The following is a 26,834-nucleotide window of genomic DNA, read 5'->3' as shown; positions in this document are numbered from 1 at the left end:
GATTTAAAATGTCACTTCTGGGCAGAGAAGAAAGTAGCCTTTTAACATCCACCCTTTTTTTTGGGGAATTTTCATGTATTTTGCACACCCAAATGGAAAAGCTTATAATAGAAGAACTGTAAGGCCAAAATGCATGTATTAGGCTTCATTTGAAAGGTAACACCTTCTAGTTTCTGGAAATGTGCTTGTTTAGCTTGTGGCTAAAACCAAAACTACATCAGTTCAAATAAGGCTAAAAAAGTGTTTTTGGTCCTTGTCTACAATGAGTCATATTTGAATAACAATAACTAGGACACACTTTATGCCACAACTATGCAAATCACCACATACCTTCTACAGCTTGTCAACCACGCCTGTATAAAACTCCAGTCCTCTAGATCTAACCTTATCTGATGTCTAACCTCATGGTGTCACTGATGTCCCAGAACCTCTCCAAGTGGCCAAATTGTGCCAATCGCTTTTATTCATTACTGTGTGATGCTAAGCTGCTTACAACTGGCTTAAGCAGGTTTCCGGTGATCCAGTGGATGTTTAAGAGGTTAACTTGGACAGATGAACCTACAGAGTGACTCTGAGGACAGAAGCCTCATCGGCACATTTTATGTTTTCAGCCACAGGATCCCGAAGGAGCAGTGGTGGCTGAAGCTCCGTCCGCTGATGAAGATCCTGGCCAAGTACAAGACGAGCTACGACGTGTCCGACTCCGGCCAGCTGGAACACGTGACCCGGTTCCGACCTAAAGAGACCAACACCATGTCGGCCATCTGAACCGCCGCGCTACTGCCAGAGAACACCTTCACTCCGACAAGAAAAACAGCTTCACAAAAAACAGTGACAGCTACTCACACAATGACTGACTGAGCGCCGATCGACATGAGACAAATTTAAGTTAGATTTTAAAGGATAGAAGGAAATTTTAAAGAAGTTATTATGAACGGTAGAGTCATGGTACTCTTCAGAAGGGATCTTCTATATTTTAGATGATGACATTTGAACGTAGCGGTTTGGAATAGAGCTCTTTATAGGAAGTAGTTTCAACTAGTTAGCATAGCATTTTCAAGATCCCCAATTAAAGTTATTACATACTGTATATGCACTCCTAATCATGTACTGTATTCAAGTTTTAGTCCTGAAATTGTAGCTATATCTGAATTTTTTTTTTTTTAAGCGACCTAGCTGTGAATTCAGTAAGGCTGAAGCGATCCATCAGAAGTCTAGCTTTTGTCATTTTTCTTATTTTCTACAGCACTTTGAGCCCCGTCGTTAACGTAAAACCCCACAAGCTGCTTATAAAAAGAGAGAATATATGTATCCAGAGGGTCACACACTGTCAGTCTAAAAGCCTGTTCACACCGAGGATAAATTATCTAACATCTTGATTGTAAAATGTGACTCCCAGAGGTTTAGTGAAGCTTTAAGATGAGCCAGCTGTGTGCGTCCTGTCACCTGCTACTTTAAATGTGTGTATGAATGTGTGTGTGTGTGTGTTGTGTTGTTGCCGCCTTTGCTGTTTGTATCCACCCCCGGGCTTTGTACGTGGCATCCTATAGTGGTTATTTGTGAGTAGGGTCCTGCTGGTGCTGTAGTTTGGCAGTGAAGTGGAGAATGTCTGAAACTGTACGCAACATTAACTTTATGTGCTGGCAGTGTGACGTGAGTGTCCTGTCGCAGAGTAATAAAGCATTTATTGTGTGAAAAAGTCTTTGTGTGTTAATGTTGTGTAGCCTGTTTTTGAGGTTTTTCTAAAAACAGAAGAACCACAGTCCTTCTACGACAGAGAAAAAAAACACAAAAATCACCACATTTGAGCTGCTAAATAAAGAGCCGACTCAGGTTTTATATTCCAATATGATAATGTAATATTCACTTTCATAAATATGTACATGATGGTTTAAACGGAAAGAACGGTAATAATCTGAACACTCAGGACGTGACTACAACACTCATTAGGAAACATTCACCCTCTCTGTATCGCGCGCTTCAGCTCATTTGCTGCCATTTTTAAAAAAAAATCCTATAAATAGAATTGACTTTGTGTTTTTAGTACATAGTTAGTTCTTCCACTGTTGTACATCTGTAGTCCAGTTAAGTCTTCAATTAGAAAAATACCTACTGATAACATTATTTAACGATCCACGACGGATCTTTCTTTATCGTCTCGTTCTCTGGGCCCAGGATGGCGACGCCACACGTCCTCTGACCCACGCCGAGGTACCTGCGGGACAACGAGAGCTCAGTTACATGTAGAAATGTTATTTTCTCTCCGTTTTTCTTTCGTTATTATTCTAAATAACAGGTAAAGATTTTACCTTCCAGCCACATCCACCAGGTTTTTATGATTGACAGCAAAGAGTCTTTCTCTGTAACTCTGCTTCATCTCGTCTGTGATTCCACTGAGGAAGCGACCCATCCCTGCAACACAAAGACCAGATGAACTAACTAAGTTCTGCTGCTGTAAAGCCTCGACAAAAATAAAGGCAGAGCAACCAAATCAGGGCTGCAGCTAAGGATTATCTTTCAGGATTGATTATTGTGAAGTATAAACATGATAGAAAGTCTTGAAAAATGCCCATTAAAATATTGTCAAATTGCCTGTTTACTCTGTATATGAAACAGAAAAACTGCTAAAAGAAACTCAAACTTCAACAGAAAACCGAAGAAAAAGATGCCACAGCTTAGAGAGCACAACAAACAACTGAAATCTCAATGTAGACGTCTACAAATCTGAACTCACAGGAATTTATAGCATATCTAATGATTACAAGACCCTCTGGAAAACTAGAGGAGCACTGAACCTACATTGTAGTTTCATTACATTTGACTACATTAAATGTTGACAGCTCAAAAGATTTGATGAATTAAAGCATTTAGTGCAGGCAGGATTTCAGGATGTATCTGTTTATTCATTGTCTCACCTTTGTCTGAAGGGGCCACAGGTGAGTCGACCGCTGAGAAGACTGACAGCTTGGCTTCGTCGATGTCTTGCTGGGTGAACTGGCCTGACTTTGCCCAGTCCACACCTTTACGAAACGCTGACAAGGTCTGCGTCGAGTTCGGGTCCCTTAGAGACAGAAGAGAAATAAACTCTAATGAACTTTCATGGTTTAAACTTGAATCATTAATGATAAATATTTTAAACTGAATTTATTTAATAGCCTATATTTTCCTTCCCAACTGATGGATTGAAGTACGTCTATATTTTATACAGTAATACTTTTTTATCCCAGGAGTTGAAGACTAATGTTCTGATGTTAATTTTTCATTTTTCTATCCATGATAATATGTTTGTATGTTACAATACAGTCAAACATTGTGATCATTTGTATTGAAATGCTTCCCACCTGTAGGAGTAAAAGGAGAACAGACCGCCTCCTCCCATCCTGGCCCCGCCCCCGTAGGCGCCGCCCTTCTCACGGATCTCTCCGTGGAGATATTTTGCCGTCATCATCCTTCCCAAGAGACAAAGACTGACGGAGGAAAGAGAAGCTGGTATCAGACTAGGATCTAGATGATTTTTACTGATTTAGATAAAGTTGTGATGTCATTCAGAGAAAAGCAGGAGCTTATACTACAGTCGTACTACAGAAATAACAGATTAAATGACATTTAGTGAAGAATGAGTCACCTGGCATAGTCCTCGTGGTTGAACGGTACCGTACGAATAGTCTCGCTGACAAAATTGACGGGGAAGGGCAGCTGGAAGAAGGTTTTCATCTGACACGGCTGGAAATTTGGCTCCTGTGGAGGAAGAGGAAGTGTTAAATAGGTTATTATTGAGAAATACCTGCAGGGATTTTTCTTACACACTAATAAACAATAAGAGTACACATTTAGCTTTAAATTAAAAGGTGTTATATGCATGTATGTATATTATATATTCATATAAACCACCATAACTGAGACATTGCTAGTCTTATTCTCACACAAACACCCACATCATTTAATATTCAGTCTTGAAATCAAGGCCACATGTTCCATGTTCCCTCCAGATTCCAGTTACAAAGACAACTTTCTTTTTTTTGCTTTATGATAACAGGGATTTTCTAGCTGTTCCTGTTTTGTGTTTGTTCTGTTTCTGGTAATTAATAAACTCGATGTGGCAGAGATTCATAGATGACAAAACAGTTACGTCACATTTAAAAATGACAAACAGCACAATATGGATAAAAAAGGCAAAACTAAACTTACGGAGATGAGTTTCTTACTTGGCCCGGAGTCGTCCAGGAGGTCTAGTGGCCTCTGTATTAAAAGAATAACAATCATTTTTATTTGATAGATAGTCAGTATATCAAATGTTCTGGCTGTTATGATCATTCAGTACACTTGTTAAAGTTTACCTCAGTAATATTTGATCGGACAGGTTTGCGCTCTTTTCTGTTTCCAGCAACGTCCTTCATAAAGTTCTCCAACTGTCCTGCTGCGTCAGACATTTTCTGTGGAGTTGCATTAACCGCACACCTGTAAGGACATTTCAAGTGAGGAAAACGTATAAGAACTAATACATTTACAATAAAAAAAAAAATCTTAATTGCACTAATTAGAGCAAAATAAACAGCAGCGATGGACAGAAAGAAGAACTTCAGGTCTGTGGGAGTTTTAGGCCGGTGTGCAGGTGCTTCATGTATCTAATCATATGAACCCACCTCATGTTGTCAGGATTGAGAAGGTGTTTTTTGATCCTGGGTAGAGTTCGGATGACTTGGCTCAGGTCTGACATCTCAGCTATCCTCTTCATAAACTTCACCTGATGTTCAAATAACCAAAAACACAAAAAAATGTCTCACAAACTACTGTTACTTAAAAAAAACTTAATTTGAAGACATTAAAAGGGTCTCCGATAATAGAGAATCACATCTAGTGTCTGGTCTTGGCAACAGGGCTAAAATCAACATCACTGTATTAACCTCAGTATGTCATTTTGTTAGTTTTTAATGACATTATATGATAGCTGGACAGTTGAAAGTAGAAACTGAATAATAAAGGATACTCAATATATACATATATGTAGTGTACGATACCTGTTCCATCCCACCAAAAGTCTCCTGCAGGTCTCCCGCTGGAGTCAGGTGACGGCCTGCCCGGGTCATAGCGTACAAATGACCAGAGTTGGAGATACCGTTGGCCAATTCCTGTGCTGACATCATCACCAGCACCCTCAGACGCTCCTCGTTATCAAGGTGGGGGCTGAAAAAAAGGTGTTAAAGTTGCGTTATTTAGGTACAGCAATTTGTAGCTTAATTTTCAGCATTCATGAAGTGAGCTGCACGTGCCTCTTGCTGCTGGGGGTTTTGGATTGTTAGAGGACGCACCTGTTGAATATGTCACTCCACAGCTCAAACATGTGAGGAAGGTTCCTCTCCAAGCAGGAGGAGGACAGGAGGACGCCCTGAAACATACCGAACACACGGATTTGGTGGTTTGAGAAGCAGCGCTGTAACTAAAAACATCACTGGTTCCAAAACCTGAAGCAGTAAATCAATTTTCAACAGAACTTCTAACTCATTCATTCATTTCAAAGCAGGCAGAAAGCTGCAGCTTATCCCAGCATGCACTGGGCTGAAAGCAGAAAGGCAAACAACCATTTGCCAGGCTGGCATGGATTTACAATTTTCTGATTTGCATGTGTTTGGATTGTGGCAAGAGATTTTGGTATGGCAACCTCTTTTGGTTGAGGTTTCAGACACAGATAGGTTGAGCTGGCGCTGACCTGCTCGTACATGTCCAGCTGGGTAGAATCAGGGATGACTTGGGTGGAGACAGACATGCCCCCTGTCCTCAGCTCCTTCTGCTGGGCCTGTTGTCTGTAGTCCAGAGCTCCACAGCCCATCCTGATTAAAACAGACAGACATACACACTTTCTTTGATATGTGCTTTGCAAGTTAGGGTACAGCCTAAAAGTACACATAAATAATGGTCCATCTGTGCCGATCTGACATTTTAATTACAATAAACACACTAAATCAATCCACACCACCATCACCATCAACCACAGTGCTCTCCAAGCTTCAAACACCTCTGAACTACCATTTCTCTGTATCTGTCTCACCATCTATACCCTCCAAATCCTGGTCCCTTCTACACAGACAGATGAACTCACCTGGTAATAACACTGCAGAAGAGTGGGACATAAAGCCTGAGGTCCTCTGGCAGGGTGTTGAGACTACACATGGCTCTGAAGTAAACCAAACCGTTAGTGGGCTGCTCACAGTACTGCACCGGCACGCCTCCTGCAGAGATCAGGAAACCACTTTCAAATCAGTTGTTTCAAAACCAGAAACCTTGACTGTGTTGTTGCTGACCACATTTTCATTATTGTACAAGTGTGATATAAAATGTAATGAAATGATATACCTGCAGTGCTCATTTGAACAGGAGTGATGGGTATCGTGGGCTCGATGTCGGACACTTTGACTGCAGGTAGACAGGAGGCGTCCTGGGTTTTACTCTGAGCATCCAGCAGCTCCAGACCTTTACAACAAGAGACAATATGACGCTGTAACGTCTAGTCTAGTGGATGGATACTTAGTCACAACTGCTGGAAGGGAACTGCTCAGAAATCTTCCTGTTCATTTTTGACAACACAGAAAACACAGAATCCCCTCATGGATCTGTGAAGTTATCGTTACCTTTCTCATAGATCTGCTTTCTGTCGCTGTCAGTCAGAACCTGGATCTTTTTCTGGAGCTTCTCCTCCTCGGCCTTGGCTTGTTTCTCCAGGTAGGCTTCATCTGGGCTCATGGACAGGGTCAGTCTGTGTGTGTTCTCCTGCAGGACAAGTTGATGGGAGGTGGAGGGAGTTGAAGAGGTGAAGGACGGCAAAAATTAGCATTAAACCTTAAAATTCTACCAGAGGTACTCAGGTGAAGCCACTTTTGACAGCAAGTATCTGTCATGAACGTGAGAAAGACATAAAAACTTCTGCTCTGTGTCTGACCTCCCAGTAGAGGAGGGAAAGAGGAAAGAGAGACTCCCTACAGGAACCAATACAGGATCATATGATTACATCAGGGCTCTATTATGACACAATGCAAATACTACAATGTAGCTCTGTGTCATTACACGTTTGTTTGTGGGACTTTCTACACTGGTTAACATTTTCCTTCCTCAAGGATGTAGGAGATGTCTTCTGATACATGCAACTGGCAATGACTTCTGCATGTTGCCCTGTTTTCTCTGATATCTGCTAACTTATACATACATAAATACATACATAGATACATATTTCAAATTGTTTTATTCACCTTAAAGTAGTGTCTGACTTTGTCCTGGAGGAAGCGTGGGTTTTCCTTCAGTGCTTGTCTGAACTTTTCAACACTGTCACTGATCTGCAGCAGCTCCACGGGGTTGCCGTCATGATTCCACGATGATGCTATGTACTAAACACACACACACACACACACACACACACACGTAATGTTAAGAGTAAGAACTAAACAAATAGACAAAAACTGAAAACCTGAGACAAATGACTCAAACAATGTAATCAAAGACATACATTCTGACACTGAAGCAATCTTGTTCACTATTGTTTCCTCATAATTTCTACTTTATCAATCAAAGAAAAGCTACTTATGCTTATTACATACATGTCTAACTGTTTAACAGTGTCCTTTTTGGAGATCATAGATTTTGGAGAGAGAGTATACTTTCTAGAATTGCAAAAACAAATCCAAGAGAAAGAAATCCGCAAACAAACTGCTTCATATTTAAGAGACAATAACTATGGAAATGTTTACATTCTCTGTTTGTTTAGGAACATACACTTTACAGGGAAAAGCAAAGAAAAACATCCTAACATCCTTAGTGTTGCTAAAAACCTCCCACGTAGAGGTTTTATAAATGTGCCGCTGACGTAGCTGAGAAAGTCCTTGTTGTTGTTGTTGTTGTAGAAACAAGATGAAGGTTAGAGATAAACAGCAGTGAGCTCACCGAGGCCAGAGACAGGCCGAAGCTGGTGGACTGGTGTTTCATCTGGATCTCGATCTTGTGGAGGAGACCCTCGATCCTCTCCTCCTCGAAGCCGTTCCTGTGACGGATGATGAGGAGGAGGAATAAGTTGAGATGATCTTGCACAACATAAATGTGGAAATGTTTTTTTTTTTCTGCTTCATCCTGTTGACTCATTTACTGAGTAATACATCTGGTTTACTCTGGATTGAGGAGCAGATAAAATGTCTGGAGTGTGAAGGTTATAGAAATATTGTGCAGTTGTTTCCTCCTGATGAATGAGTAAAACTGATTTCTATGGTTGCAAGAAGCCACCAAGCCTGACCTGCCTTTATAAAACCATGCCTGTTTTATCAAATCTTTATGCCTTTATTAAAACAGGTTAAAAAAATTCAGAGCAGATTTTTTGCACTTCATTACTGAAGCAGTTTTTAAACATTTAACACTGAGCCATGTAAAAAAAAACACCAGAAAATAAAGTAAATCCACAATATTTACATGCAATTTAGCAGATTCTGACTGCTAATGCACCTGTTGCTGCCATATGTTTGTGTCTACTGTGTTAAGTACTTACTCTATGATGTCATTGATGGTTTGGTTTATGATTTGTTTGACCCTCTCTGTGTCCTCCTCGGCCATTCCTTGCAGTCCAATGCTGAATGACGCCTCTTTGGTGCTACCGTCATATCTGCAGAACAGACGTCAACATGATCTCAACAAATACAGTCATGTAACAGGAGCTTAACGGGTTCTTCAAACTATATGTGCCATTACAATGTTACTATTTTAAAGCCCGTGTCCAGTACGCACCCAACGACTGAGGAGAAGTCGGTTCCTATCTTGGGTTCGATGAGAGCTTTGTAGAAGGGAGAGTTTGGACCGGAGATCATCAGAGAGGACAGCAGGCTGAGAGTGAAGCCTTCAAACGTGTCGGTGATGCTGCACGGAAACACCAGAAGAAGAGATTCACACACATGTTACTGAATAATAGATAAGAGTCAAAGCTTTACTTTTTAAAAGAAAACATGGCCAATCGAGAGGATGAACCTATTGTATCTGAGGAAAATTTGTGGTGTTTGTTTTCTATTTCCCAGACTTTCTCTTGATTATAGTTATTTCATTCAGCTTTTTTTGCTGTTTCTTTTCATCTTGAGGAAGATACCTCTTGAAACGCTGTCAACACGACTATACGAGCCAACGTAAACACATAAACAAGAAGCTCGAGAGCAACAGAGGAAGCGGTATCAGCTGCTTTAGAGTCTAACAAATGCCACCCAACTTCAAAAAGGTGTTTGAATACAAATGTCTCTATAAAACACAGCAGGAAATAGAAACGGTTGATGTGATCTTACTCTCCCAGCAGGTAGCTCACACACAGCGTGTTCTGCCTGGCTGGATCTGGAGCCAGAGCGTCAGGGCTGCAGGTCACGTGATCCTCTCTCTGGGGAAACCGACGAAAATCACAATGAGATCAGACTATTAAAAATGAAAAATGGAACCATGCTTGCAAATAATAATCTAATACATAATTTAGTTTAATTAATTCAATTTTAAATATGCATAGCGCTACTGTGATCTCATATATCCATCTGCCAGTGCTGTGAACTTACAGGGCTGTTCCAGTGTGGTTGGGAGGGGACCTGCGTGTTCGGGTCGATGCGTTCGAACTTGGACAGAGCTTCTTCTTCAATTTGCTTCAGATGCTGCTCCAGTGGCAAGTCTCCATAGGTGAAGAACCTGAAGATCATGTTAAACACACTTTCAGGGGTTTGTCTATGTTAGTTTTTAGTTTTGAAAGTGTATATAGTCGGGAAATAGGGTGATGAGATGCAACAAAGGTTCCTGGCCTGATTCAAACGGAGGATGTTGCGGTTTACACTGAACACATCCTAACTCTGAGGCCACCATGACATACTGTTTTTTAAATCAACATGTTCCTTAATGAAGCACCTTAAAACCTACATGTATAATTAAAAAATATTCTGGGATTAATAATAGTGGAGGGAGAGAAGAATGACAAGAAAAACTAAGTTCAGGATGTTTCAAAAACAAGATTTTAGACAGAAAACTCTCATTAATTCTAATAAAACATCCCAGTTCCTAATCATTTTTCACAAAACAGCTTTTTAATCTTTCTTCAACAACTTATGATTGATACTGTTTGTGTTTGTGTGTGTTTCTCAACCTGGCGTTGCTGGGGTGGTAGTGTGTGGCGTGGAATTGTTTGAGTTGCTCCCAGGTGAGGTCGGGGATGGCCAGAGGCTCTCCACCTGACACCACAGAGTAGGTGTGGTCTGGATACAACTTGTTCTGGAGGTGCTGGGCATACAGTCTCTCGTTGTCCGACTGTGAGAAAACACACACACACACACACACACACACACAAACACACACACACACACACACACACACAGAAGCAGATGGTAAAAGCATTTCATGATGCGTAATGAAAACCTTGGATTTCTGTGTTGTATTCAGCACAGTCACAACAACTTCAACACCCTCTTGGCATATTGGAAAAGGCTCAGTCTGATTACACATTTTCTGTGAAGAACTGCAGTAGGAGTCTGACTTATGACAGTGCAGCATTAATCAGAGTTCAAACAGCTTTGAACACTTCAATGTCAGACAGTCCACTATGTTTTAAACTTGATTCCAGTCTACTTTAAATGGTTTAAAGAAGAGTTGATTTCAATGTAAAATACCTGAACATACAGAGCAAAAATACACACACACACACACACACACACACACACACACACACACACACACACACACACAACCTGGACTGATCATTAGGACAAATACTGAATGTCAGCTATCAGCTGGATTCTGAGGCCAATGCTTTGTTTAATTTTTTTTTCAGTTTTTACACTTTGTTCTGGAAAAGTGCAACAGCACCAGACAAACATTTGTGAAGCTTTACAAACTTCCTCTGTTACAGTTTTACATTATATCAATGTATTATTATAACACACGTGTGCTGTTTACTTTGCCTTAAAAGCTAAAACTGTTGGGGGTTTGTACTCTGGACTGGGAAAGCTAAGTATAATTGTGAAATAACATTAAAGTGTGCTGACATGGATTACAGTATTTATAAGGAGTCTTAATGACAGTGACAGAGAAAGTCTTGACTTACAAAAGCCCCCTTCATTTCATTAAACACCACTCCTTTAAACATCAGCGGTGAGTTCGGGTCGGTGGGGTTTTCATTCTCCAGCCTCCAGCCTTCCTGCCTGGAAAAACAAAACATACAGAAACCGTTCGGGTATTACTGATGTCATCAATATGACTGTATCAGACCTGTCAAATGATATTCATAACTACTTTTCATGATGTGTTACAGCCGACTGTGGATGGTGTGTATCATATTGTCAAGACATATAATCACTACAAAGTATTTGAAAGTTAACTTTGGCTACTTTTGTGGAGAATACTGCATTAGTCTGATGCCATCAAGGACTATTGCATTATAGCATAATGTGGGGCTGTAAATAACGATTCTTTTCATTATTGATTAATCTGCATTTTCTGGATTACTTGTTTGGTCTATAAAATGTTGCTCTTGTTTTGACTGACCAACAGTCGAAAACCTAAAAATATTCAAATCACTATCATAAATAACAAAGAAAATAATTAAACTATCACATCTGAGAGATTGAAAACAGCCAAGTTGTTGGCATTTTTGCTTAAAAAAGGACTAAAACAATTTATCTATTATCAAAATAGTTCCAGATTAATGATGAATGATTAATGATTGACATACTGATCGTTGCAACTCTAATAACTGTTCACCAATACTTAACACTCACCAGAAATCCTGCTCTCGTAAACAAGGGAAGAAAACTGCATCCAGATAGACTGACAGAAGATTCTGGAAGTCTTTTCCATTTTGGGTTGAGAAGGGATACATAGTGTAGTCACTGGCTGTTCAGGAAGAAAAAAGCAAACAAAACCTGAGTAAAAAGTTTGTTTAACACGTGTTTTTTTCTTTTCTACTGTAGCTGACAAAATGATTACAGATGCTTCCTATTCAACTATTGAAATATTCTCACTATGTATTACATATAAACACTCTGAGCCATTTTTAATAACTTAAACCCATAGCTGTGTTATTGATATAATATCAGTATATTCTGCCGTGTAAATACTTCACCACTTTACCTCTGGGATTGTCAAGCAGTGCAAGTGCATCAAAATAAAGCTGTGATAATGAATACAGCTAGAAAACTATACAATGCTTGATTACACCATCTCTACATATGTAAAATACGTTAATATCTATCTGACTTGATTCTTAGTCAAGATACAACTGATATTTGGGATATTTCCGTAAATATACACAGATTTCACACGTTTAAAGGTCACTTGATTTTTCAGAGTCCACGTTATGCTTCTACCTACCTGTGAAGGCATTCATGAAGGTGGACAAGGACCTGTTGAGCATCTTGAAGAAGGGGTCTCTGCAGGGAAACTTCTGGGATCCACAGAGCACCGTGTGCTCCAGGATGTGTGGGACCCCTGTGCTGTCCATGGGGGTCGTCCTGAACTGAACACTGAAACAAAAAAACAAATATAAGAACCAACAGTTTTTGCTTTTTAGTACATTGGTGTGCTGTGACTTGAATGGAGGGAAAACACAAAGTAAAAGACAAAGACAGAAAGACAAAGTAAAGGTTTTCAGATTGACTCTGCACATGATATACGGGTATGATATGAATGGAGAATACTACTAAAACACATTTAAACCAACCTGAAGAGGTTATTGGAGTCATCTCTGGCTGCATGCAGGTACTGAGCTCCTGTTTTATCATGAGTCAACTTCACTGCTGTGAGAAACAAGTCAGGGACCTCCACAACCTGTGAAAGGCAGAATTAAAGCCAAAATGACCATCTGTTAGTGAAGACTCCAGTCAATGTCATTCAAGGTCAAGGTCAAGTCACTGTCGTTCATTTATGTTGGTAGTAATGGAGGCACAGGAAGGTCAAGGAAACCCCAATTAGAGTTTCAACCATAAACAAATTCACATCAAGTTTATGCTACAAGCTACGTTTACCAACCTTTGCACAACTTTGAATAGACGTCTTATGACATTTTTCAAGCTTATCCATAGAAGTTAGCAGTATGTTAATGTTCCAGTGATAGCTAACAAAGATAATACTTCAAATGAAGCTGGATCATTACACTTACCTCTCTGACTGTAAAGCCGTGGATTTTCTGCCCTGTTTGGTACTGAAGAGCCCTCTCTCCTGCTGAAGTGCTCTTCAGCCTCCAGGTATGCTGCTGTCCATTGAAACTGGGAGGAAAAAATAGTTATTAGTATACAGAATTAATTAATTAATCCTCACACAAACGATAAGTGTGTATGTACATTACTGTGCAAAAGTTTTAGGCACTTTAGATGTTTAGATTCTTATCCAGCAATTCCATCAAGGAGGCTGATCTGTCTTAAATTAATTCTGCTGCATGACAACGAGCCCAAACATACAGCCAGAGTCATAAAGAACTATCTTCAGCCCCCATCACTTACATTGCAAGTGCATTTTGAAGGGATCTTCTAATGGTCAGTATGAACAGGAGGAGTGTTTACAGTAAGAAAAACCTATTTCAATGTTCATTTGGGAACCTGACTGTTGTTTTAAGACACACTTGGAAAAATGTGAACCCATATTTCAAGTCAAAGCAAGTGGCTTTAATCTTCAATTTAACATTACCTTGTTCTGATACCCCCATGTTCTGGTTTAGGGCCAAAATACATTTCTGATCTGCTGATACATGAAACATCCAGACCTCTCAGGTCGTCTGGGACAGGTCTGCTTTCTGTCCCCAGAATCAAAACTAAACCCGGAGAAGCAATTTTAAGTTTCTATGCTCCACATATCTGGAATAAAAGTCTGCAACTCTTAGTCCTTTTAAATCAAGAAGACTGAAGACTTTTCTGTTTGCCACTGCCTTTTATTAAATCAAACTTGAGGATTTTGATTAATATCTTGCCCTACAGTATAACTCTTATTCTCTATTTTAACTTAGTTATTTTATATTTAACTCTTTTCACTACATTTAAATGTATTTCTTATAATGCCTTGTGTTTCTTTTACATTTTGTCTTATTGCCATTTGTAATTTGTGTAAAGCACTTTGAATTGCCTTGTTGTTGAAATGTACTATACAAGTAAACTTGCCTTGCCAAAACAATATTTATTGACCAAAATACATATATTTAAACAGCCGACAGGCAGCTGAACTAGCCATTACATTAAAAGGGTGTCAACATAAAAATATTAACAGCAACGTTTGCCATCTCAAAAAGGGAAGCTTTCTCATGTTAGGTTGCATCAGCTGTTACATCAGCTTATATCACACTTGTACAAAGCCAAAACAGCCTTTTAATAATATCTCAATATCTTGTCAAAGGCAGTAAGACGAGGCTGTCGTGTTACCATAAAGCCAGCAGCCCGAAAACATGTCGTTTCATCAACCTGGCCAGGTGTGTTAGCTTCACGGTTATTTGCTGTACCGTTAGCTAAGTTACCTTAGATATCGAAGTTTCTGGAGCGCCGCCTTCGTTTGCCGAAACATGGTTTTGTCAGGGGTTAAATTACACAACAATGACTATCCCCGCTATGTTCGGCTATAAAATTACACAATTTTACTAAACTAATGTCAATAAATCCACATTATTTCGGTAAAGCATCCCGGGTCCGTGTCCTCTCACGCCGTGTGTAGTACAGTTGACACATTGGATCAGTAGTGCGCATCAAAACGGCCGTAACACCTGCGCAGACGGCAGATCTAACAGTGATTTACGACGCAGTTATTCCCATCCTACAGCATTGGAACTCTACACATACACGCAGAGCAGTTTTTGACACTCGTGAGCAGAACTTTCACCTTGCATCATACTTGTTTTCGATTGGTCCAGCTGGGGAAGAATAGCAGCTATGATTGGCTAAACGTCACATCTCTAAGGTTACCAAACGGTGACTGGTATGACGAGTTTTTGAAGGACAGGAGTTTTGTGACAGATATTCAGCCCTGAAATCAACTGTGTTCCAACTTCATATTCAACATTTTTAGATTTTAATCTAACTACTGACTAACTATTAATTTTATCCACAATTTTCCGGTTTTAACTGTGATTCAATCTTTTTTCCAGCAGATGTCGCTGTTACATCATACTTAATTAGACAAAAAAGTATGTTAGGCAACTCATTTCTTTTTTTTCTAAATGTTCCACTCTGGCCTCCCAAAGTTTAAATAACACAAACAGCAGCCAACACATATTATTCGAGTTAAAGTGTACAATTTTACTGTCCAAAAAGTGTTTACTAAGTCCCCCACACTTATTTTGAACATTCTGTATTTCACATAATCTAACATTTACACACTGACACGTTGGTACTTTTAAGACTGCACTGCTGTGTTGCTAAGCAACTTTTGCATTATGCCATGACAATGCAAAATTCTTTTAATGTCGGATAGAGCTTAAAGGATTAATATATAACTTTTCTTTAAAAGGAAGCTACTTTACAAACATATCATACAATGTACATTTGCATTAGTTAGTTAATTTTGTTCTTAGCATTAGTGGTTGATGTTTAAAGTCTGTTATAATCCACGGGATGGTTACAGAGCAAACTTTATTAACAACAATGAAGTTAATACTATTGTGTCCAAATAACCCTTCTCTCATTGACATGCAAAGGGTTTTTGCACTGTCTGAAGGCTTATAAATCCTCCTTCTGCCTTACTCATCTCCATCACTTTCATTTTCATGACCTCTAAATGAATTGAGAGTATATACCCTTGAGAATCTTAATTAGAGTATTAGAGAATTGAAGCGATGTCACTTGCATTTTCTACATCTTCTTATTCCGGTAAAACATACACTGCATGGTCATGGCCAGATTAACCTGTTAGGGGCCAAAATGAGCTGCTAGGCCTCTATTAAGCCCCATTACTCCCACTCTATGTGTAATGTACACATTATTCCTGTATTGGAATACAATGCAGCTTCACATTTGCCGTTTTTTTTAATTTTTATTAAACATTCAATAATAGATGCACATATGTGGAGAAATGTTTGTACGCCCTTAAAGATCTTGAATCCTGGGGCAGTTGCCCACTCTTCCCAGTGCTTGGTGTATTCAAACCTATGATGCCATATGGCTACAACATTAAATCAAATGGAGCATTTTAGATGTTATCTTACATTATTTTATAAACATTTTGGTGGAATTCAGCCAGACATATTTGAAACCTTGAGATATCTTCTTGAATTTGTAATAAAGTTTCCAGAGTTTGGAAAAAAAAAAACCCAGTGGCATAATGTGTGTTTATAAGGATGGTCCTGTTGGATACAGCAGAGTATAAAATCATTTTATATCATCTGAAGTCAACTGGTTTAAGGTGATTCTAATAGTTTATGTATATCAGCTGTGCCACCTCCTTTGCAGTCTGCGTTTCGAGACCAAATACACACGTCATAACAGGTGGACAAGACTGTTCCTTTTGAAATGCAACAAAGAAATGCAGCGATCTTATATATAATAGCCCAAAATCCACTGCATGCAAGTCACTGGTCTTTGTGAAGCAAGGAGGGAAGTAACTGCTGTCCGTTTCAAAGGAGGCATCCTGCAACCATGTGTTTGGTAGCGATATCAAACTATGGAAAGCGTGATATATTTTAGGATACGTTTGTGTAAATACCACAGTAGAAATAATAGAACAGAAAAGGTTATAGAGGTGTGTGTAGTCACTCTAAATCTACCATGAAATACTGCAGACTCACAATAAGATCCTAAAGGATTATAGTCAGCTCTGATCTTAATATGGACTCTCCAGCACCACGTGAATCTTCTTTCTTCCCTACAAAAATCATTCTGTCTGTATTGACAGCAACAGTAGACTGCCTTTTCTTTCTCTCTCTCTTTTTTTTTAATATCTTTTGAGGCACCCACGGTCATCCCTTGTGTTTCCACTGACAGCATGTGGGAGATTTTCCAGCAGCATGAATAGGAGGCCTTGGTGAGGAGGCAGGAGGGGTTTTTTAACAGAGCAAGAGCGTCCTCCAACGTGGTGGCTGGCTCCAGTCTTGTCACTGCATGTTCATTATCAGCGAAAAAACCTTGATGGCACAGAGCGGGGTGAAACAGATGCTGCAAAAAAAAAAAATATCTTAAAAACTTGGTTACATGAAAAGCAAAAGGCCAACATGAGGTGACATAATTTCAGTGACTCTTTTCAAGGATTTTCTTACAGAAGGTCACGTTTAAAGAGGTGGAGTAATTTGATTTTATAAAATTGTTGCTTGCAAGAACATTGTACTTATTCCTTTTCCATCTGTCTTGTGTAATTTCAAGTGAAATACATAACTGCAATCTACAGGAGGTATTTTTTGTGTTTTAAAGTCAGAGTGAAAGAGCTTTTTGACCGCGGCTGCTCCTGTTGATGCAGGGTGTTGAGGCAGGACATAATGTAGGGAGGAATGAATAAAAAAGTATAAAATTATGGGATTATAGAGAGATTTATAGAGAGATTTTATTTCCATACTTTCCACATCCATGTGACATTTTCTCATGTTTTAGCATATAAGAACAATAACAAAAAATAAAAATGTCCTTATATTTTGGCACTTTTTGTCACATAGGATTATATTAAGATGTGGAAAATTATCAAGTAAAAAGTTGAAAAAGTTATTTTTCATTTCACGGTGACTTTAAGGTCAACTGAAGGATTATATACGCCTCTATAGGTTTGACTCTTCAGTCCCTCTGCTCTGAAATATTTGAACAAAGTAATAAATACATGGTGGTCACGTTATAAACAAGACTGTTTTTGTGTGTTCGGACAAGAGGATAAATTTGGATGGACAACACATTCTCAAATGTCAAATATACGATAGATATACATATATATATATACAAATATACTGTCCAAAACATACTTGAGATAAGGGAAAATGAATGTTACCCTACATATACAGAATGTATTGTTGTCAGGGGATGTGAGTGACCGGTGCCATGTTGCAGTTTAAGTGCTCTTTCCTCCAGGTAATCCACAGGATTTTGTAAAGGTCTGGACTGTCCAGACACCGGTTCATCCAGGCTTAAGTGATCCATCAGTGTCAGATGGAAAACAAAAACCCCGGCTTCTCACGCTCTTCCTCACTCTTTGTCTTTTACAGCTTTGTCATCCAGTGACAGTTTGCTGAGCATTGATGTTTCTTTCCCCAGCAACAACCTGCCACATATTCTCACAAAGGGAAAAATTTATTATAGACAACGCGCTTTCAACTTTGTGGCAACAGTTTGGAGGAGATCCTTTCCTGTTTCAACATGACAATGCCCCTGTGCACAGAGCCAGCTCCGTGAAGGAATAGATTTCCTCGTTTGGTGTTGAAGAGCTTGAATGGTCTGCACTTAGCCTTGACCACAACTGCATCCAACACCTGTGGGATGAAATGAGAAGCTGACTATGAGCCAGGCTTTATACTCTTGTAGCTGAATGGGAGCAAATCCCTGCAGCCAGGTGCTAAAATCTGGTACACAGCCTGAAACTAGAAGAGTGGAGGCTGCAGATTAACGCCTGTGGTTTTAGAATGACATATTGACTATCAAATATGGGTGTGAATGTCAAAAGCTTTGCAGGTATTCGGTCATAAACCAAAGTGTTGGACAAATTAAAAATCTGACCTGATGATGATGCTAGAGGACAAGTTAAAGGATCACCAAAGTGATTATAACTCATCCAGAGGAAACCATTATTGTGAGTACAAAACTTCATGGCAATCCAGCCAATAGATGTTGAGCTATTTCAGTCTGGAACAAAGTGGAGTACTAACCGACTGACCAACTGACTGTAGGGATGAAAAACTGCTTGCTGATATAATAGTAAATCTCAGCGCTTTATCGTTGAAATGATTCAAACAGTCACATCATTTCTATCATTGTTTGACACTGTGTGCTCTGCAGTGACCACATTTAACGCACATGATGCAACCACATCATGCACGCTGGCATTTTGGCTTGCACTGGCTGTATCAGTGCTATAAGGTTTATCACATAACGCCCTCTCCGTCCCTTTATCACTCCCCTCAAAAGGGCAAACAAAGGTTGGGTATTTGATAAAATAAATTATCACGGGCTGTTTACTTTAAGCCCGGTCCATGAGCGGGAGGAGCTGTGCTTTCTCTTTCAACTCAAACATCCAAGCCTTCATTTGCACCAGGTAATAGAAGTGAGCGAGCGGGGTTGTTTGTATATGAAATAACCATATTTTACAGAATGGAATGAGCTGTAATTTTGAGATATTGAACAATATCCAGCTACGTTTTTGTCTCGCTGAACTCGGATTGATCTGGGAAAATGCGTTTTGGAATGAAGCCGTTCCAGATTGTATAACAACATGTATTAAAGCATGAAGTAATTTGATGCCAGCCATCAGTGCATGTGTTGCTTTTGTTAAAAAAAAAAAAAAAAAAAACATCATTGAGGCAAATATTCAACCTGATGCTTGTTGACTCTTGGGATCATTTTCTTCATCACAGTTGCTCGCGCAGGTGGTTAGTCAGGATGAAAGAAGTCTTACAGACATTGTGAATGTGCAACAGAGGTCAAATTCTGTGTTTGGGCATATTTTTTGATAAGAAGGTGTGAAAGTCTGTTATGCAGAGTCAAATTAATACCTCTGTGATATGAAATATTGAGTTGCTTTGAGAGTATAAGTCCCATGGGGCTCTTTGCTTGGCCACTAGCCGATCTGACGCGGCTTTGCTCTTTTTGCACCGAAATGTCAATTTCTCCCCAGACCTTTTCATTAGCGCAACATTTTAGATGGATAGTTGGCCCTGGGTCTGCACTCCCATCCCATCCACTTTCCTCCTCACCACTGGGGCCAATTAAGGCGCTGGAGCTGAAAATAAATGAAACGCGGTGGCAAAACAGCGTTTACTTCAAAACCTCGTGCTTAATTTGAAGATCTCTCTCTGATCTGAAGTTGAATTAGCAGGGTGATATTCCTTTTGATCTTGCAGGTTTTGCATTTGTTGCCAACTTATTGAGTGGAGACTCTAGGGGAACAGTCAGTGCTCAATGTGTGGATACATGGGATGCACACACACACACACACACTCATAAAGAAAGTGCATGTACTAGAGCTGAGTGCTATCTTCTCCATTGCTTTTACTTCAGGACACACACATACACACACACACGAACAAAATATGCCCACAAAGACCTCTGAGATCCCTCACTGACAGGGTATCACAGCCCCTGACCATCAAAACTACATGACTAACCCCGAGCTTTACCCTGACCTTGAAGGATAATTCTGGTTTATTACAACTTTCATCTAGTTTTGAACATCAGTGAGAAACCTGAGCGGTCAGATGTTCAGACAGGTTGTAAACAAGCATAAGTAATAAACCATTACACAACAAATCTGTGTGCAGAGCTACAGTATGTTAAACCAAACATTAGGTCTGTAAGCTAACGGGTCTTTTTTAGAGCAGTGCGGTATGACAGTTTGGGTGATAATTTTAAGTTTCCCTTTGTTTTCTCTTCCAGAGAGGTTTGGCTAACATGTGGGTTTGTTTACAACCTGTCTGATCATTTGATGGCTTGTGCTCTCTTCTCCTGTAAGCATTTCCAGATTTCAGCAATTAACTTGAATAAAATGTTTCAATAACCAACAGAAATTATGGCCAAAACTATGAACATAAGACCAAAGTTGAAATAAACCAGAATTATCCTTAAAAGGAATACACCACTAAAAAACTCTTATAACTTACTCAGTCCACTGTAGATCTGAAAGGTGGCTCTGAAAAGTATGTATGTATGTTCTTCTTCATGGAGGATGGCAGCTACAGTTAACTTGCAATAAATTCATGGTGACCAAGAGTCACAACAAACCCTAACCCTAGCCCAATAGCAGAAAAAAAAAGTGTCAAAACACACTAAAATGTCCAAAGAAACTCCTGCTGTTGTTGAATACATGACTTCTGTTGGATCCTGACTTACTGACAAAGTGACAATTGTTTGGAAGATACTAAACATACAAATCAACAGCGAAGAGGATTTTGCTGAAGGTTTGGTTTCTATTGTCATTTTGATGTTTTTTCTGTGATGCTGGGTTGCCATGGAAATCTACTGCACCTGCTGTGAATCAGCATTAAGTGTTAAAATTCACTCTTGACCTTGGAAACAGTAGTTTGGCAAACAAATCTTAACTCATCGTCCATTTACTAGCTTTTTTTCGCAGCATTCAACCACATCTCATGGTCTTCCTCAGCCGATGGAGTGTGCTTACTTGTCATGGAGGTCTATAGCTGTCATCCTTCATGAAGGAGCATGCTATAAACTTCTCAGAGCCACTTGTTAAGGTGACTTGTATTTGATTTTAATTGAGTAATCATTTCACTTAAACCAAATTCTAAGCTCATCGCTAAAACCAAGACTTAACCCTGCACTCAAAGAAAAAAATGTATCTTGATGTACGCTGCCTCCATCAGTTTGCACACACTCCTTAGACATAACACACACACACACACTTCCTAGACATAAACATTCCCTAGTAACACACACACACACACACTCCCACCACAGACAGCAGTCACCTATGTCTGCCCGGTTAAATCCGGAGCGTCGTTCGTGTGTTTGACGCTAATCTGAACGGATCGTCTGGACGGACGCTGGCCCTCGTACCTCAGACTCACATAGCTCTCCTGACACACAGCCCGAGGCTCTGCTGTTTTTATTTGGACTGTGGTAACATTTTAAAACATCACACACACACATACAGCGTAGCTGTCCGAGCACCGGTGAACCACACATTGTGTCCGCATGAGGAAATCGATAACACGTGAGGTAGCCGGGTTCAAAACATGATTGGATGTGAATTCTCTTGTTCATGTGTTGTGGGTTCAGTATTGAGCTGCTTGCTGGCTGCTAATAGCCCCTCAGTGGGTGTGTGTGTGTGCTGCTACTGTGCTGATTTTGAATGGGATTGATTCTCACTCCTGTGCCAGAATATCTACTAAATTACGAAAATAACACTTGAAATTCGTCAAATTTGACCTTTTCATGATCACAATTAACACCCATCAGAATGTATTTACTGAGGACTATATCAGCTATACTGCAGTTTTAGTAGTCAGGAGCTGTTGCTGTTTGATAGAATATAAAAAAGCTCAGAATTCAGCTTCAGTCAATGTTATACATCACACTGAACAGCAAACGTATTGACGTTTGTTGAATATGAATTTTTATTGAGTCTGCACTGTTTGTGTAGAGTCAAAATAAAACCTGAGAGAGACTACAAGTGGATTGGCTTTTGTTGTAACTGCAAGTGCAGTGATTACAATGTCTTAAAGTCATGTTCAGAAACATAAAAATACATGTTTTTATAATCTTTACGATATTATGCATGTGTATTTAGTCCGTCAAGACAACAACCATTTAATGCATTATTTTTAATAAACTTATCTGGGTAGCGCAGCTGTTGCAGGATTCCCCTTTGTTGTGTAACTACATTTATTTTCTTTTAAAGCAGCAGAAATGATCTTGGCTTATAGAGTTGTCAGGTGTGAGGAGTCACTGGTTCCCATTTCCCAGTTCAGAATTTTTTCCCATAAGTTTGGTATGGCAAATGACTCAAAATACTATGATACCCATGAGCCTCAGCCTCTGTTGACATGGAGAAGAAACCTGACAAAGCTGCAAATCAGAGGTGCAGCAAAAAACAAAATGCTTCCACATTACAACTGACAACATAAACGTGGTGTGCAGTCGCTGAATGCATTTGAAAGTGTGCAGGCTTGTGCCATCGACTTTTTCTCAATGCACATTATATATCTTCTAACCTAGTTGTTGGAGGGTGTGTAAATCGTACAGCACGGGTCGGGACTTCTGTGAGTGCTGTGTGCAGTCAGTGAGGCTACGCTAACGCTAGCTGTTGACTGGTCAGTAAATCCTTCTGTAAAGTCAGTAAATCCAAACTGTATCCCGCCGGTTTGTTAAACCACACACGTCTCATTTTATACTTCTACATGTGTTAAATACAAAAGATGCAACATGTGGATGTGGAGGATTTTGAATTATTTAAACACAACTTTGACAGAGCTGACGGCTCAGCAACGAAAAGTAACGAGTAATGTAATGTGTCACTTTGCTGCTGAGTAATGAGTAAAGTAATGTAATTACTTTTACAATGAGTTATGTGTAAACAGAAATCCATCTATCCATCCATCCATCCATCCGTCCATCTATCTTCTATCTATCTATCTTAAGGACATTTTCTCTAATGTTTTCTCATATCGTGCTCTGTGAGTTCAGTTATGTGGGAGTTTTTTCCCTGTTTGAGGAGCCTTCCCAGCAGCCTTGGCTGTGACCTCTAGAGAGGACAGATAATAACTTCACTGCAATGAATGTTCAAAGTTAGTTTGCCCTCCACCCACAGCTATATCTCCAATTAATGCATTCGCTTTCAAGCTTGCACTCCTCAGACTTTCTCTCTCACACATACACAGTCTATCTCTACATCTGAGTGTGTGCACGCATTCGGTCGGTCTCATTCGGTGTTCATACATAAGAGTATTTATATTTTTCCTCTCTGCACCTGCTGTTATGGCAAAAAAAGTCTGTTTTATCTATTGCATTCCACCTTATTTCAAGTCATTTTATCTTTGAAAAAACTAGAAATGTGATAAAATAAGCAACAATATGTAGCCAACTCTGAACACAGATCCTTTAATCTAAATATATATCTTACATTCTTCATCCATCTTGCATCTTTATATTTCCATCTTTCTTAATATTTACTTCTTTTAAAGGACCAGTGTGTAAGATTTTATGGCATCTAGTGGAACGGACTTGGCAGAGATGGAATATAATATTCATAAGTATGTTTTCATTGGTGTATAATCACCTGAAAATAAGAATCGTTGTATTTTCGTTAGCTTAGAATGAGCCCTTTATATCTACATAGAGAGCAGGTCCTCTTCCATGGAGGCTGCCATGTTGCACCACCATGTTTCTACAGTAGCCCAGAATGGACAAACCAATGACTGACACTGACTCTAGAGAGGGCCTTTCATGCTTTTCGTGAGTTTCGCAGCCACCGTAGGTTCTCCTACAAGCTTGGAAGGCGAGGGGGAGGGGTGTTCTGTTGGTTGCAATCTGCAACCTCACCACTAGATGCCACTATTTCCTACACACTCGTCCTTTAAAATAATTTTTTTTCTCTCTGCTCTGGTGGAGTTTTCATACTGGGCAAACAGTGAAGGTACTGTCGATGTCATGTTTGATAGAGACGGACATTATTTCATCTGAGGTTCATCTACTGTCACTCCACATGTGCACAACAGTAGTATGAGTGTTTGGTTTGAACCTGTGAATTGTTTTTCTGTTTGTTCAAATGTAGCCTACATTCTGTATTTGGCAGAATTGTTTCTGAACAACTGTCATACCGATAAAGTCATTGACTCGAATTAAACCGTATAAAGCAGCCACAGATTGACAGGTGTTTGCCAACACATCAGTGTGTTTCCACCTGCTGCAGCCTTGCTATAACCTTGCTGAATATTTCATATCTGCCAATATGTTTCTGTGTCACACTTTTGAAGTTGTGGCGTCGAATTTCACAGGGGTGAAATTTTTGGCGGATTGTTTTTTTCTTTTATTGTTTTGCTTTGCCTTTTTTCCTCCACAACGTCAATTTAGCATGCATCGCTCATCAAAAGCAACCTTGTCTGCCAGCTGCTGAACAGAAACTGTCTCTTTCAGAACCTGGCTGTTGTCATACGTTTAAATTATTCATCCGAATTTTAATAGACAGGAATATGATTATATAGTTTGACAATGAAGAGGAGGGGGCAGAAGAGGGGGGGGAAAAAAATCCTCCAAAATTCATTTCAAACATTCATGCATATTTAATAAGCTGGGTGCCAAGACTTCACACAGCAGTATAATCCCAATATGCGGCAAGTCGTTATCGCTGTCATAGGCAATATGCAATAATTCTGCCACTGTGCACCTCTTTGGAAGACCAAACAGTGCGGTACTGGTGTTCAACAACCCCCTCCCAAAAAAAAAAACAGCATCCAAAGTCAAAACCACAGTTTTCCTCAACCACATGCACAATCACAAACACACACATCTTCCTCTCAGATTCCTTCACTGCCTTACTTTGTACTCAACAGCACTCCTGTCCTCCTTGTTGCCATCTCTGCTTTCTGATGGGTGTAAATGGGTGATGCGTGGGTGAGGGCGTTCCATCCGGTAGCATCTCTAAACACACTGTGGAGTGTGTTTCCACCTCTCCCTCAAACCTCTCGACAACCCCGGCGCTTCGGAGGGAGGTGACAAACAAAGCACAAATGAGGTTTTATTCTCTACTTTTTTTCCCAAAACTCTTGAGGAACACAATCTCAGAAGAGAAATATTCATCAAATGGCACAATGGTGAATGCAGAAACACTTCCTCTATCTCTTTTGTGTGTGTATATGTGTGTGTGTGTGTGTGTCTCCCTTGTGGAAATTTTTAATTGCAGGCTCCCCAGTGTCCCAAGATTGTGGAAGTGTTGGAGACAGTGTTCAATAATGAAGCAGAGCTGGGAGAGCTGTTAAAATACAAACACATGAAGATAGGGTGGGAGAGGAGGTGTTGGTTGGTGGCGGTACTGAGGAGGTGTGTGTATGGGGGCTGGGGTAGGGATGATGTAAACCCCTTAATGGGCTTTCCTCAATGGGGCTGCGAAAAGAGAGTGGCGAAGGGGGGGGGGGGCAGCCAGACTGATTCACAATGCATTTGCACCTTAAAGAGGACACTCTTTCTTATTGCATTTAATAATGCGTGTGTGTGTGTGTGTGTGTGTGTGTGTGTGTGTAGCCTGATTCAGTCAACAGGTAACACACAGGTTACTGAGTGCATGTGTAGGAGGACAGAGAGATTTATAGCTCATACATTGTCACTCCTGTATAAACCATATACACTAAATAATAAAAGATGAAACTTTCATATAAACAAAAGGTCAGTTTCTCTTCTCACTGTCATTGGTTGATGTGACTCAGACTGTTAAAAAAAAGTGGATGGTTACTGATAACACTTGAGTTGCTTTTGTCAATCATTAAAAAAAACCCAAACATTTCAGCACTTTTCACAAAATAAAGGCAACACAACGCACTCGGTATTTGGAAGGTCTTGGCTCCAAACGGGAAAGATGGCGCCGACCGTAAGCTGCAACTCTGGGCTTCAAACCGGCTCCAGTGCAAACCAACAGGTGACGTCACACCTCACAGTCTATGTAGTAAGTACATGACAAAACAAACTACCCACAAGGTCCATTTAGGAGCTTTGTTTTGGAGCTTGACAACATCCTGTGACAGGATTGAAAGCTCCAGAACAGCCACTAAATGGACCTTCTGCTGACACTGTTACTGTTTCCAAGGTTAAGTTTGAATTTTTCAATCTTAATTTGTACAAGTAATCAATATTTGTTCTCCAGGAGACGAACAAAACAGACTTTTAATGCCACTATGCATCTGATTAAAAAGTCTCATGCTCTGAATACAAATTGAGAATAATAACTGGCTCACAGCTTTGCCTTATGAAACACTGCAGCTTTGACTGGAGTTGGGAAAATATATCCATATTGTATTTGTTTCTCCCTTGTTGTGCTGCAACGATGTGGCTAGCCAATTAATGCACTGAAATAAACCTATGTGATCTTTCTGAAATAATTAAATTCACAGTTAAATACTTTGATTTACTGTTTGTAGGATGTTTCAGTTGGAAATTTTCATGCATGTAGAATAAAAGTACAATGATTGGAACGATAAATGGAGCCGACACATATATATTACTATAAAATGATTCATAAAACATCAGGTA

The 26,834-nt window shown here is 39.7% G+C and overlaps 2 protein-coding genes across 4 annotated transcripts in view; one reads left to right on the top strand and one right to left on the bottom strand.

Annotated features, from left to right (window-relative positions):
- pfkpb (phosphofructokinase, platelet b) overlaps window positions 1-1,702 on the top strand; it is a 36,181-nt gene extending 34,479 nt beyond the window's left edge. For all 3 annotated transcript variants that reach the window (XM_067606675.1, XM_067606676.1, XM_067606674.1), the window contains one exon: window positions 612-1,702. In XM_067606675.1, the coding sequence (XP_067462776.1) occupies window positions 612-768 (157 nt within the window). In that variant the 3' untranslated portion in view covers window positions 769-1,702. The remainder of the gene's footprint in view (window positions 1-611) is intronic.
- A 132-nt stretch (window positions 1,703-1,834) lies between these two features.
- pitrm1 (pitrilysin metallopeptidase 1) lies at window positions 1,835-14,751 on the bottom strand. The gene is made up of 27 exons (XM_067606673.1): window positions 14,480-14,751; window positions 13,139-13,244; window positions 12,701-12,807; window positions 12,352-12,503; window positions 11,760-11,874; window positions 11,087-11,183; window positions 10,133-10,293; window positions 9,558-9,684; window positions 9,300-9,388; window positions 8,758-8,886; window positions 8,522-8,635; window positions 7,930-8,026; window positions 7,242-7,376; window positions 6,627-6,765; window positions 6,352-6,468; window positions 6,098-6,227; window positions 5,708-5,828; window positions 5,310-5,386; window positions 5,019-5,184; window positions 4,644-4,744; window positions 4,338-4,458; window positions 4,189-4,239; window positions 3,626-3,738; window positions 3,342-3,467; window positions 2,916-3,061; window positions 2,310-2,412; window positions 1,835-2,215 (listed from the first exon to the last, which is right to left on the bottom strand). Exons 1-27 carry the CDS (start codon window positions 14,524-14,526, stop codon window positions 2,122-2,124), a joined length of 3,081 nt encoding a protein of 1,026 aa, XP_067462774.1. The 5' UTR covers window positions 14,527-14,751; the 3' UTR covers window positions 1,835-2,121.
- Between the last annotated feature and the right edge of the window lie 12,083 nt (window positions 14,752-26,834).

This window comes from Thunnus thynnus, chromosome 12 (assembly GCF_963924715.1).
Source record: "Thunnus thynnus chromosome 12, fThuThy2.1, whole genome shotgun sequence".
In the NCBI taxonomy this organism is placed as follows: Eukaryota; Metazoa; Chordata; class Actinopteri; order Scombriformes; family Scombridae; genus Thunnus; species Thunnus thynnus.
This window is presented reverse-complemented; position numbering and strand designations above follow the sequence as displayed.

Excerpts from the sequence above, each read along its gene's own strand:
- pitrm1 (XM_067606673.1), bottom strand. The coding sequence starts at position 14,526 with ATGTTTCGGCAAACGAAGGCGGCGCTCCAGAAACTTCGATATCTAAG. Across the intron at positions 12,808-13,138 it reads ACGGCTTTACAGTCAGAGAG|GTTGTGGAGGTCCCTGACTT; the intron begins GTAAGTGTAATG and ends TGCCTTTCACAG. Across the intron at positions 4,745-5,018 it reads CTTTTGGTGGGATGGAACAG|GTGAAGTTTATGAAGAGGAT; the intron begins GTATCGTACACT and ends TTTGAACATCAG.